The following is an 11,125-nucleotide window of genomic DNA, read 5'->3' as shown; positions in this document are numbered from 1 at the left end:
TACCACTGGGCACTGCGTGGCAGGATCCAGGGACAAGACAGACATACTGAATACACAAACTGCGGCCAGGCTGGAAAGGCTCAGTATTTGCCATAGGATTCTCTTCAGAGAGCTGCCTACAGAAGAACCTATAGAGAAGTCATATGAAAAATGCAACGCAAAGATGGCTTTTACATCCATGGTGCCAAAGTTAAATTACTGATGCAATCCATCTGGAAACAAGCCACCCTTCGTTTTCTAATGCACATCCAGATTTGCTACTTCATCTCACCACAAACTGGCATTCATTCATTCAACAAAAATTTATTGAGTGCTCCCTATGTATCAGGCACTGTTTCAGGCAATGAGGATACTGTAGTGGAAGGGGAAAAAGATCTGTGCTCTTTTGGGGTGAGGGGAAGGAAGACAAATAAACAAACTCTATAGACTACTAGGTGAGAAGCACTACAGAGAAAAATACGTCAGTAAATAGGGATAGGGAATGTCGTGGGGGAGTGGGAGGTGACAATTTTAAGTAGAGCCATCAGAGAAGGTCTCCTTGAATAGGTGACTATGGGACGAAAAAAACCTGACTGAAGGGTGGGAGGGAGCCATGCAGAATTATGTGGAGGAAGAGCATCCCAGGAAGCAGGTGTGGATGCCCTGAAGTAGGAGAATGCCAGATATTCCAGAAACAGCAAGGGGACCATTGTGGCTGAAGCAGAATGAGTGAGGGGAGTGTGGTTAGGAGCTGAGGACAGAGAGAAGGTGGGTGGATGAAAAAATGATGCAGGGCTATGTAGGCCAGTTGAAAACTTGAAGTTTTTACTCTGAAAGGCATTGGTTAGTTTTAGAGCACAGTCATGACTTCATGTGAAATATGTTAATTATGCTGTGTTGAAATAAGACTGAGGGGATCTAGGTGGCAGCAGGGAGGCCAATTAGGAGAATAATAACACAGGCAGGAAAAATGAAGGCGGCCTGACAAAGGAAAGATGTCAGTGAAGAGGATGAGAAGTGGTAAGATTCTGGGTATTTCTGGAAGAGCTGACATATTAGACGTGTTGCAGGAGAGAAAGAGAGGAGTCAAGAATAACCGCAAGATTTTGTACTTGAACTACTAGAGGGATGGAGTTGCCATGTACTGAGATGGAGAACCCTTGAGTAGTTCGAGGAGGAAGATCAAAAGTTTGGATGAGGACATAGGTTTGAGATGTTTCGCAGACACCAAGTGGAGGTGTGAGATACCCATCTGGAGTTCAGAGAGGTCCAGACTGAGATAAGCACAAGGTTTGAAGCCGAGAAACCAGACCATTGCCAGGGAGTTCAGTATAGAGATAAAAGGAAGAGTTCCGAGGACTGAATCCTAGAGCTATCCGATGTTTAGAGCTCAAGGAGATGAGGACGAACCAACAAAGAAATGGCCTGCAAATGATGCAAACAAATTAGGACAAATTAGTCATGAAGAACATGTAATAGCTTGAACTTGGATAGCATTCTCATGCCACACATTCCTCTTATTCTACTGATATGTATTCAAAACAGTCCCTTATTCATTTAGTGTTTGCAACACCCAAGAATTTACAGGAACAGCCTTTTGACAGAATCTGTTTATACCTTCTGAAACCTGCACTGTAACCCAGAAAACTATATTTGTTCTTAAGAGTTTGATTATTAGTTTCAATAAAGTCATCAGAAAAGAATGAGATTATTGTGTTTACTATGAAATATGAGTATATAAAAACAAAATGCAATAAAATGTCACTAATAACAAATTGAGATCGGTAGAATCACAGATGTGATTACACGGGGTTCAGCCAGTAATGATTTACAAATTTCTTTTGAATCTAGATAAAAGAATGAACACTCTTTGGAAGAAAATGAAGAGGGAGGTATTGAAGCAAGTAAAGAAAAAAAGCAGAAACGTGCTGATATTCACCTGATGAGAGAAGGTTGGAGAAGCTCCTTAAGGGGAAATTATAATAATCATTATCAGGAAGTAACTTCCCAAATGTAAAAGGTGGAAGACTTGATTTAAGTCTTCTCCCCTCTTGTCCTTTTGGGGTGAGAAATGCCATGGAAATCCAATAAGCACTGCAGGAAGGAAACTGGTTAAGTCACACTGCAAGACAACAATGTGGAGTACTATTTAGCCATTAAAAATCATAATTTAGAAGCATACTTAACTCAGAAAAATGTTTATTGTTGAGAAAAAATGTTTATTGTTGAGAAAAATCCAGATATTCTCAATTATCTCAAAAAAGGCAAGATATCTCAATTTTTAAAAATCTACATGTTAGGTAGGAGGGGGTGGGGATGGGGGAGAAGGGAAAGGAATTAGAAAGTACAAATTAGTAATCACAATATAGCCACGGAGATATGAAATACAGTTTCAGGAATATAATCAATAATGTTGTAAAGGTTTTGTAGGGGATCAGATGGGCACTTGTCTTATTAGGGAGACCACTTCATGGATGGTGTAGATGTCTGACCACTGCACAGAACACCTGAAGCTGAACAATATGGAATGTCAACTATTTTATATATATGTATATGTGTGTGTATACATATATACATACATATGTATATATTCATGGGATGTGGAGTACAGCATAAGGAATAGAGTCAGTGGAATTGTAACAGCTACATACCATATCAAAGGGTAGTACATTGGGGGACGGGGGTTATCACTTTGTGAGGGGTGTAAATGTCTATTACATTATTTTCTTCACCTGAAACTAATAAAAAAATCTACATGCATAGAGAAACAACTTCAAGTATATAGAACAGTTGATGGGAGAATAAGAAGTGATTTTAATTTTCTCCTAGTTGCTTTTTAAAATTTTCCAAATTTCTTACAATGGGTGTCTTTGTAAAAATAAATATATAAATAAAAATTAAAAAATAAGGAGCTACTAAAAGGCTGGTGGACTTCAAAGCCCAGAGAATGAAATCAAAGCAATTTCTATCATCTAATGCTCCAGTCAGAAGTTAACAGTCACTGTGTGAAGTTCTGTAGGGGAGAGGATGAGTTTTTACTTGGTTAGGTTTGGTTATCATAAAACAAATGTGGGGGCAGCTGGATGGCTCAGTTGATTAGAGCACCAGCTCTTAACAACAAGGTTGCCAGTTCAATTCCAGCATGGGATGGTGGGCTGCGCCCCCTGCAACTAAGATTGAAAGCAGGGACTGGACTTGGAGTTGAGCTGCACGCTCCCCAACTAGATTGAAGGACATCGACTGATGGGTCCTGGAAAAACACATTGTTTCCCCCCAAAAAAAGAATACGATTACGAAAAAAAACAAAAAAAAAAACAATATGGAGAAAAGTTGAAAAAAGTCTGGCTAGAAACCAACATTAAATATTAATATATTACAAAATTGGCAAAACAAGTTTAAAATTTTAAGACCCAAAAGGATGTGGGGAAAAAAACCATATTTTTACATACTATATAAGTACAAATTCTTAGTACTTAGTACTTAGTGATGGATATTAGCACAACCTTTTTGAAAGCAATTTATCAATAAGGATGAAAAAACACAAAATGTGCATGTTCAAAATGGTGCAGCCACTGTGGAATGGTTTGGCAGTTTCTTATAAAACTACACATATAACTACCCAACAATTGCACCGACATTTATCCTAGAGAAATGAAAACTTACGTTTACACAAAAACCTGTACATGTATGTTCACAGCAGCGTTATTCGTAATAGCCCAGATGTTCTTCAAAGGGTAAATGGTTAAATAAAGCATGGATACTCATCAATAAAAAGGAGTGAACTAGTGATAAACACCAACTTGGATAATCTCCTGGGAATGATGCTTAGTGAAAAAAAGCAATCCCAAAAGTCACATACTATGTGATTCCATTTCTGAATGACTTTCACTTTTGAAATGACAAAAGTATAAATATGGAGACTAGTGGTTGCCAGGGTTGGGTGGGAGAGTGGGAAGTATGGCTATAAAAGGGCAATTAGAGGGATCCTTGTGGTGATGGAAATGTATTTTGAGTAGTAATGGCAATATTCTGGTTTTGATATTGTATTATAGTTTTGCAATATGTTACTATTGAGGGACACTGAGTAAAAGGTCCTTGGGTTCTCTGCATTATTTCTTACAACTGCACGTGTGTCTACAATTGTCTCCAAATAAAAAATTCCCTTTAAAACAAAGTATGTCTTCTTTTGGCCAGTTATGGCAAGTCTGGAAATTTGTCCTAGGGATACAATCCAAAACAAGAAAAATGTTAAATGCACCAGATGTCCACTACAGCGTTATTTACAACAGGGAAACGAAACCATCTAAGTGTCCAAACAAAAATATTTAGACAAGTCATGACATAGCCACCCAAGAAGTAAGCAGTCTTTTGACACAGCAACAAAGAAATGTTATTTGAAAAAAAAATGTTATTCAAAATTGAAGTACAATATGACAGCTCTGTGAAGGGGAGTGGACCACATTACGAAAGTCTTATTAGTAGTCCATGTGGAATTCTAGCAGAAATATTTGCCTTTCTTCAAACTTTTCGTAATGTCGTTACATGGCTTTCCACGTGATTTAGGGATGAGAGTGGGGGGGAATAACAGTAATGGACAATTTTTTTTATTGTTAAATTACAAACGTCGGAATCACAATAAAAGTTCTTTAAATTGGTCCCTCCCTGCAGAGCAAACTCCGTTTTTCAGGTTCCAGGTTCGGATGAAGAGCGCACCCCAGGGCCCGCGGTCCTGAGCCCCGGGCGGGTACCATCAGGTAGGTCCGCGGCGGGTCCGCGGCTGCTGCTCCAGAGCTGCGCTCAAAGCCCCAACTCGGGCCCCCCAGCAAGGGCGAGGCCGCTGCCCGGAGGTGCAGTGACCACTCTAAGGTCACCATCGAGCCCGCAGGCGCGGCTCGGCCCGGCCAGGGCTCGCGACTCGGAGTCGGGGTCTTGTTCTCCGCCCCGCGCCCCTCGCCACTCCCGGAGCTGCGACCCCACTGCCCCCGGGTGGAGAATCATCACATTGTGTCGGCGGCTGCCAAGGCCCACGGACCCTACGCTGGACGCTCCCACCCACCGCCTCGAGCCAAGACCCCCGAGCGCTGCACTGTGGCGCAACCTGGACCTGTCCCCTCTTCCTTTTTCGCCCTCTCAACCCAGCTTTTCCCGACTCCGGGAAGAACCGGGAAGAGAAGGCGGAGGCGAGCGGGGCGCCGCCGGATAAATACTGTGGCCAGCCCCGCCCACCGACCTCACTTCCGCCTCGCGGCAAGATGGCGGCGCCCGGGTCCCGCCACGCAGACTTCCGCCTGGTGCCGAGACCCAGCGCCGGCGGTGGGCCGCGCCGGAGCTGAAGTTGGAACGCGCGGCGTGTGGAGCTGCAGTCCGGGTGTGCTGGGGTGCGTGGCTGCCTCAAGTGAGCCGGGACGTGGGGAGAGGGCGCGCCAAAGGCGTTAGCCCGGGTGGCCCCGGGAGTAGCCACGTGGGAGGGGAGGAGCTGAGACACTGCGGGAGGGACGCGCTGACTGAGGGGCGGGCGGCCAGGGGGGTGGGGCTCCGCCCAGGGTCTGCGTGTCAGTCCCCTCGATTGACTGTCGTCCTTTTTCTCTCCCCTCCCAGGCGACATGTCGGAAGGAAACGCCGCGGGCGAGCCCAGCGCTCAGGGAGGGCCCCGACCCCTCCTCTCTGGGGCCCGGGGGCTGATCGGGCGGCGGCCGGCTCCCCCGCTCACCCCGGGCCGCCTTCCTTCCATCCGCTCCAGGGACCTCACCCTCGGGGGAGTCAAGAAGGTATCCGACCACCTTGAATTCCAGGCCCCTGGGGATCAACTGATGTTCACGTAGGGCCCGCGGTGATCCATGCGTGATGGTGGGCCTTCCGGATCTCTTGTCCCCAGGTGTTTTGTTTCTTAAAACCCGTGAGAGTCACGCGGGCATAAACTTTGCCCGCAGTTTTGCAGAGTTCTGAATTCGCCGTGGGTCCCACGGTGCAGACTTCAGGTCTAGAGTGTCATGAATCCTGCTCTTGGCATGAGAGGCTCTGTTCCTCTCCCGTTAGGTGTGTGACTGTTGGGCACTGCTGGCCGAGTGCGTCGCGGGAGACCCAGACGGGGCTATTAGCATTTGGCTGTTTGCGCTGCTGGAGGTCAGGCTAGGGCAGAGGGAAAAGACCGTAACCTCGCCGGCAAAGAGGAGTATGGAGTTTTCTAGGAGGGGTAAACGAGGCTGTTCACCCTTCAAGGCTGCAGGGGGGTTTTGTTCACAGAGGGTTTCAGGGCATGACCAAGCCCTCCAGCTCCACACCCTGGCCCCAGGTCGCTGTCCAGACCGCCCAGGCTGATCACAGGCCCCTAGGAGATAAAGCAAGACAGGATCAAGACAAGATGGCTTTTAAGATAAGGTTTCTGCTCCTGGCCTAAACATGGTGTAACAATAACAATACCTGTAAAGAATTGCCCTGAAAGTGGAGAGGTGAGGGCGATGACAGAAGCTTAAAGCAGCCAGTTTTTAAAGACTTAAAGTTTGTTTAGGGAAATTCTGGTGGCAGTCTAATTTATCATGTTTGTGAGTGCCCGCAGATCTCCTTTCCTACTTGAGCCTTGCTGCTAGAGCTCTTTCCCTATGATATTGACGATTTTACTATTTTACTATAACATAAGACCGGGTCCTATATAATATAAGACCAGGTATAATACAATATATAACCAGGTCTTATATTAATTTTTGCTCCAAAAGACGCATTAGAGCTGATTGTCCGGCTAGGTCTCATTTTCAGGGAAACACGGTAAATTCCTTTGCTCTTAGATTTCTGAGGGCTCTCCTTTCAGAGAACAAAAGCTGAGGCTGCTAGTTTAAATGGTTTTTGGTGCCCCTTTCTTCTGTGTATAACGCTACTGCCACCATGACATGACATTTTTCCTTTACAAGCATGAGTCTTTTTCTGTAAATCTTTGACAACAGTGTGGAATGCGCAGAAGAGCCATGGTGGTCTAGGTCCACATAAGAAGCCCTTTGGGAGTTTTTCCTCTGTATGTTGGGATCAGAATTTACCAAATCAGTGACTCCTGTATTTTACTTTCAGAAAACCTTCACACCAAATATCATCAGTCGGAAGATCAAGGAAGAGTAAGTAACTAGGCCTTCTGAGTACTTATTGCTCTGAATTTGGGTCTTTTGGGAAATAACTAAGTATGTTGCCCAGAAATTTAAATTTGTGTATGTATTTAGTTCTTTTCACTAGTGATTTTCAACCTTGACTCCCAGATGATTCTAATGTGCAAGCTTGGAAACAATACTGATGCCTGGGGGTCCGTCCCAGAAATTGTGGTTTAATTTGTTTGCAATGAAACAGTGATTACCTTTTATAGCCAGAGTTGAGAGCCACTAGTTTAGGCAAAGATGTATCAAGTTTTCCCTGAAGTTATTTTGCATTACAGCCTTCCTGCTTTCAATCAATACAAAAAAGTCCACATTTTGGAGCTGTCACTATAATTTAACTTTTGAGTTATAGTTCTAACATATATTCACAAACAATAAGATAAAGTAAAGCAAACTCAAAAGACTGCCCCATCAAGGAAGTGTAAAAGGTACTAGATGTTGTATTGGGTTCTGTTTCTCATGATGTAGTTATTGGCTGAAGTAGAGCAGAATGGTGTGGGAAAATAATACCAGTTCTCTGAGGCAGGGTACGTAAGTGAGTGCTGTCCTTTAATCCATTCTCTTTTCCAGGCCTAAGGAAGAAGTAACCATCAAGAAGGAGAAGCGTGAAAGGGATAGAGATCGACAGCGAGAAGGGCATGGACGGGGCCGGGGTCGCCCAGAAGTGATCCAGTCTCACTCCATCTTTGAGCAGGGCCCAGCTGAAATGATGAAGAAAAAGGGTACAAACGCGCTAGGGAGAAAGGGATCAGTGGATGTTAGTTCAGATGGCCTGAAAGAAGGGCAAGGGCAGTGGAATTTCCCAGCTCCCAGGTTAGTTTTCCTTGCTAATGACCTCTTCCTTTCCCCTGGTGAGCTGGATGTTTTCCCACAGGCAACTGGGATAAGACAGTGGATGTGTCGGACATGGGGCCCTCTCATATCATCAACATCAAAAAAGAGAAGAGGGAAACGGATGAAGAAACAAAACAGATCCTGCGCATGCTGGAGAAGGATGATGTGGGTACCAGCAGGCTAGTCGGAGGGGCCTTCTTTGTAGCTGTGGAAAGGGCCTCTGGGAGCCAGGGTTGAGGGAAGAAGCCTGATGAGCAGCAGGAATCTTCGGTTAGAAAAGGGCTAAGGTAGATTGCAATCCAGTTATGTGCATGCTGGCCAGGCTGTGTGACAGCCCCCACCCCTACTTTTTCTGGCAGTTCATCGATGACCCTGGGCTGAGGAATGACACTCGAAACATGCCTGTGCAGCTGCCGCTGGCTCACTCAGGGTGGCTGTTTAAGGAAGAGAATGAAGAGCCAGATGTTAAACCTTGGCTGGCTGGCCCCAAGGAAGAGGACATGGAGGTGGACGTGCCTGTTGTGAAAGGTAGTCTGTCAGTTACCGTCTCATCTCTTCTGTGGCTGCCCTCCAGGAAGCCGCCCCAGGAAGGAGCCTCCCAGACTGCTGCTCATAAGCAGGTCCTCTGCCATTCCAGGTGGAATGGCCTGAGCAGACACTAACATCTCACTCTCAGAGGGTTGACATGGATGGTGGTCCTAGCCTCCGACATCCCTTGTTAGATTAAGTCACACGACTCCTGGATCCCTTTTTACAACCAGTGTTTTCCTCCTTCCTGGCTGACTGACAGTGGAATAACCAGGGGGTGAAGGGATGGGTACGATGAGATGGCATGGAGGGCGGCCACTTGATGGTACTTCCATTTGTGTTACCTCGGGCAGTGAAAGAGGAGCCGCGAGATGAGGAGGATGAGGCCAAGATGAAAACTACCCCCAGAGCAGCGAGAAAGACTCCGGGCCTCCCGAAAGACGTATCTGTGGCAGAGCTGCTCAGGGAGCTGAGCCTGACGCAGGAGGAAGAGCTGCTGTTCTTCCAGCTGCCAGACACGCTCCCTGGCCAGCCGCCGACTCAGGACATCAAGCCTATCAAGATGGAAGTGCAGAGCGAGGATGGACAGATGGTGGTGATGAAGCAGGAGAAAGACCGGGTATGCTCAGGGATGAGTTCTGTGAAACTGTGGCAGGGGTGGGGTGGTCCAGCGACCTGTAGGGGAAAGCAAAACTGTGCCACCCTTGCTGAAATGCAGGATAATACACATTTTTTCTTTCTTTCCACGAGAGGCTTGGGGCTTTGTACTTCAACCCCAATTATATGTATGTTCACTTTTTACAATGAAATATTTTGAACATGTACGATTGAGAGAACATAAACTCATGTGCCATCACCCAGTTTGAGCAGTTCCTGATATTTTGTTGATTTGTTTACTTGTTGGCTGTGGGTTTTGTTTTTTAACCAATGGCAGGCAGCCCTAGGAAAAGGCCCTCTTTGGAGACCTCATGCTAACCGTTGCTGCCTCCTTCCTTTCCGAAAGGGTTTAGTCATGAAGTATGGAGGAAACAACTCCTTACCCCTGTTCCATCCCCTGATTCTCTTCACAGGAAGCCAGGCTGGCAGAAGATGTTTGTACCCTTGCTAACCTGACTGAGGGTCAGGTTGGCAAGCTGCTCATCCGCAAGTCAGGAAAGGTGCAACTCCTCCTGGGCAAGGTGACTCTGGACGTAACAATGGGAACCACCTGCTCTTTCCTGCAGGTGAGAGCCCGTAGGGGCAGGGCAGAGGCTCTTGAAGAGGTTGAGGAGTGTTGGCAGATCAGTGCTAAATAAGGGAGAAGGGTTCTTAGGCTTATCAGGACTGTGTGATGGGCTTTGTGATTTTGGATCTCATCACCTTCTTTGTTGATTGGCAGGAGCTGGTGTCCGTGGGCCTTGGAGACAGTAGGACAGGGGAGATGACAGTCCTGGGACACATAAAGCACAAACTTGTATGTTCCCCTGATTTTGAATCCCTCTTGGATCACAAACACCGGTAAAATGAGCAGATGGAGGATGTTGGTGACTGCCCACGGCTGCTGCCTTCCCCAGACGTTTTGTTCTAAAATCTGTGTGACCCAGAAGGGGCCTGTCAGCCCACCCACTCCAGCCTTTGGCAGCCATTGTCCCAGTTTTCCCCACAGGGCCCACATGGCTCCCTCCCACAGCAGCTGTGAATGGCACAGTGACTTTCCCACAGTGTGGATACTGCGTGTCCTTGCTGCTGGGGCACTTGTCCCTTCTATTTATTTTTATATTTATGTCTTGTCAACTGAGTGCATCTTCCCCAGGTAGAGAGGGGAGGGTCTGTGGAAAAGTACAGGCTCATTCTCGTGGTGACCATCCTGGTTCTCACGGTGGGAAGGGTGGGGACTGCTGCTGCTACTCATGCTCCCCCCTTTCTTCTGAGGGGCAGTGTCGGAGAGGGAGCAGGGAATTTTTGAGTACTCAGTTCCAGCTCTGTCAGCAACTAGTTGTGTGACCTTGGACAAACTACCTAACTTTTCTGAACCTCATATTACTCATCTGACAGAAACGAGGAGAATACCTACCTCACAAGGTTGGTGTGAGGATTACATGGAAGATTATAGATGAAAACTCCTTGCACAGGGCCAGACATACACAATAGGCACTCAATAAATGTTAATTTCCCTTCCCTTTGCCTGAGTCTGTTTTCAACCAAAATAGAGAATCCGAGCGTCTCACAGGAAGTGAACAGGGCTGCTTTGTCCCTGCGTTCTGACTCCACCTCCCATCCCCACACTGGCCCTGATGCTCTGAAGGTATAGGTTCGGGCCCTCCTATGTCCTTTTTCTCCTGAACACTCTTAGCCAAATGCTTCCTGTTCTTTGCTGTGAGGTGCTAGCTATAAGTTCTTTCAGAAGTGAAGAAGTCACGTCACCCAGCATCCTGTGAATGCCTTTGGGTGACATGATGGTCCGAGGACTCATTCCCTACCCTCACCCCTGCAATAAGTAGCCCGGATTCCTTTTAAGTAGTCTCAGAAAAGAGATTAATAATTCCCATAGAGAATCATCACCACACTAAGTCATACTGCTGAAAAACAACGCTTAGTAAGATACAAATTAGAGATTTATTAAGTAATGGCATCCTTGACGTTTGGCAGATGACCTCCCACTTCAAAAG

At 46.3% G+C, this 11,125-nt stretch overlaps 2 protein-coding genes across 4 annotated transcripts in view; both read left to right on the top strand.

Moving 5' to 3' along the window:
* The first annotated feature begins 5,222 nt into the window (after positions 1-5,222).
* On the top strand, positions 5,223-10,634 carry POLR3D (RNA polymerase III subunit D). Of its 3 annotated transcripts, none has more exons than XM_081077319.1 (9): positions 5,223-5,357; positions 5,578-5,747; positions 7,039-7,082; positions 7,686-7,837; positions 7,990-8,114; positions 8,309-8,477; positions 8,831-9,096; positions 9,548-9,700; positions 9,856-10,634. In XM_081077319.1, exons 2-9 carry the CDS (start codon positions 5,583-5,585, stop codon positions 9,976-9,978), a joined length of 1,197 nt encoding a protein of 398 aa, XP_080933445.1. In that variant the 5' UTR covers positions 5,223-5,357; positions 5,578-5,582; the 3' UTR covers positions 9,979-10,634. The 3 variants fall into 3 exon arrangements, with proteins under 3 accessions (XP_080933445.1, XP_080933447.1, XP_080933446.1); XM_081077321.1 differs by having other exon boundaries at positions 5,227-5,347; XM_081077320.1 differs by having other exon boundaries at positions 5,230-5,374.
* Positions 10,417-11,125, top strand: part of PIWIL2 (piwi like RNA-mediated gene silencing 2) — a 65,728-nt gene continuing 65,019 nt past the window's right edge. The window contains exon 1 of the mRNA XM_081077317.1: positions 10,417-10,538. The gene's annotated coding sequence lies outside the window, so the exon portion shown is untranslated. The remainder of the gene's footprint in view (positions 10,539-11,125) is intronic.

This window comes from Rhinolophus hipposideros (genome assembly GCF_964194185.1).
Source record: "Rhinolophus hipposideros genome assembly, chromosome: 16".
Taxonomy (NCBI): Eukaryota; Metazoa; Chordata; class Mammalia; order Chiroptera; family Rhinolophidae; genus Rhinolophus; species Rhinolophus hipposideros.
Note: the sequence above shows the minus strand (reverse complement) of the source record. Positions and strands in the feature narration are given on the sequence as shown.